The following is a 1,080-nucleotide window of genomic DNA, read 5'->3' on the forward strand; positions in this document are numbered from 1 at the left end:
GGCCTAAATTCTCTAAAACTTGTTCACTTTTAGTTCAAGAACTTATGATTCTAATATTTTCCCTATAGGAAGAAATTAGATCAATTAAAAGGAATTTGGATGTACAAATTTCTCTAAATCTCTGTCAGACCTCAAGAAATTATTGGTGCCATACCGAGTCCAGTGTGACGCAGCACTAGCGACCTCAAAATGATACCAGATTCACACCTTATGTACCTATATAGAACATAAATAGAACAGCCATGTACCAGGTCAATCATTCGTTTTCCTTCTTTTATATATAAGCCACTTGATCAAAGAAAGCAATTACCCATTTTGAACTTGTGAAAGTACCTTCTTCATCTCCTTCATCAACATGGATACTGCTCAATGGCCTCAGGTATAGCGATCAACCACCTTTTTAAAAAGATTAATGTAATCCACTTTTTTTTTTCTTTCTTTTTTTTCAAGTTGTATTGTTGTTGCTTCTTTTCAAAATACTTTGTACTTTACCTTCTCTTTTGCTTATTTTATAAAGGAGTGAAAAAAAGATAGAATTTGTCATAATTTGCTGTTTAATTTACTGTTGATGATACTTAAAAAGTGTAAAGCAACTGACTTTATTTGTTTGTTTCTTTCATGTCTGTATCTTCCTCAGTTCATCAGCTCTTGATGCTTATTTTCTGTTAATTTGATCTTGAATAATTATACATGTACAGATCCAGTAAGGTAGATTCAATACTTCTAGACAATAAGGTGTAGTCTCATATATGCAATATTACATATCAAATTTGAGGCTTTTCAATTTGTTTGTCTTCTTGAATTTTTAGGATATACTGGTGAAACCAATGGAAGAGAGAGTGACAAATACATGCCCTAAACCTTCATTAGAAAGGAAGAAGCCACAGAAAGATGAAGCCTTGAACTGTCCAAGATGCAACTCAACAAACACGAAATTCTGTTATTACAATAATTACAGCCACTCTCAACCAAGGTATTTTTGCAAGACATGCAGAAGATATTGGACTGAAGGTGGATCTCTCAGAAACATTCCAGTTGGAGGAAGTTCAAGAAAGAACAAAAGATCATCATCGAAAAAGA

General features: G+C 33.1%; 1 protein-coding gene across 1 annotated transcript; it reads left to right on the top strand.

Annotated features, from left to right (window-relative positions):
* Nucleotides 1-119: 119 nt before the first annotated feature.
* LOC111387118 (dof zinc finger protein DOF4.6-like) lies at nucleotides 120-1,076 on the top strand (the record flags this gene model as incomplete). Its single annotated transcript, XM_023011636.1, has 2 exons — nucleotides 120-379; nucleotides 810-1,076. Coding segments are annotated over exons 1-2 (291 nt in total), but the record flags the coding sequence as incomplete, so codon positions are not given.
* Nucleotides 1,077-1,080: the final 4 nt, after the last annotated feature.

Source organism: Olea europaea, unplaced genomic scaffold (assembly GCF_002742605.1).
Source record: "Olea europaea var. sylvestris unplaced genomic scaffold, O_europaea_v1 scaffold39143, whole genome shotgun sequence".
NCBI classification, from domain to species: Eukaryota; Viridiplantae; Streptophyta; class Magnoliopsida; order Lamiales; family Oleaceae; genus Olea; species Olea europaea.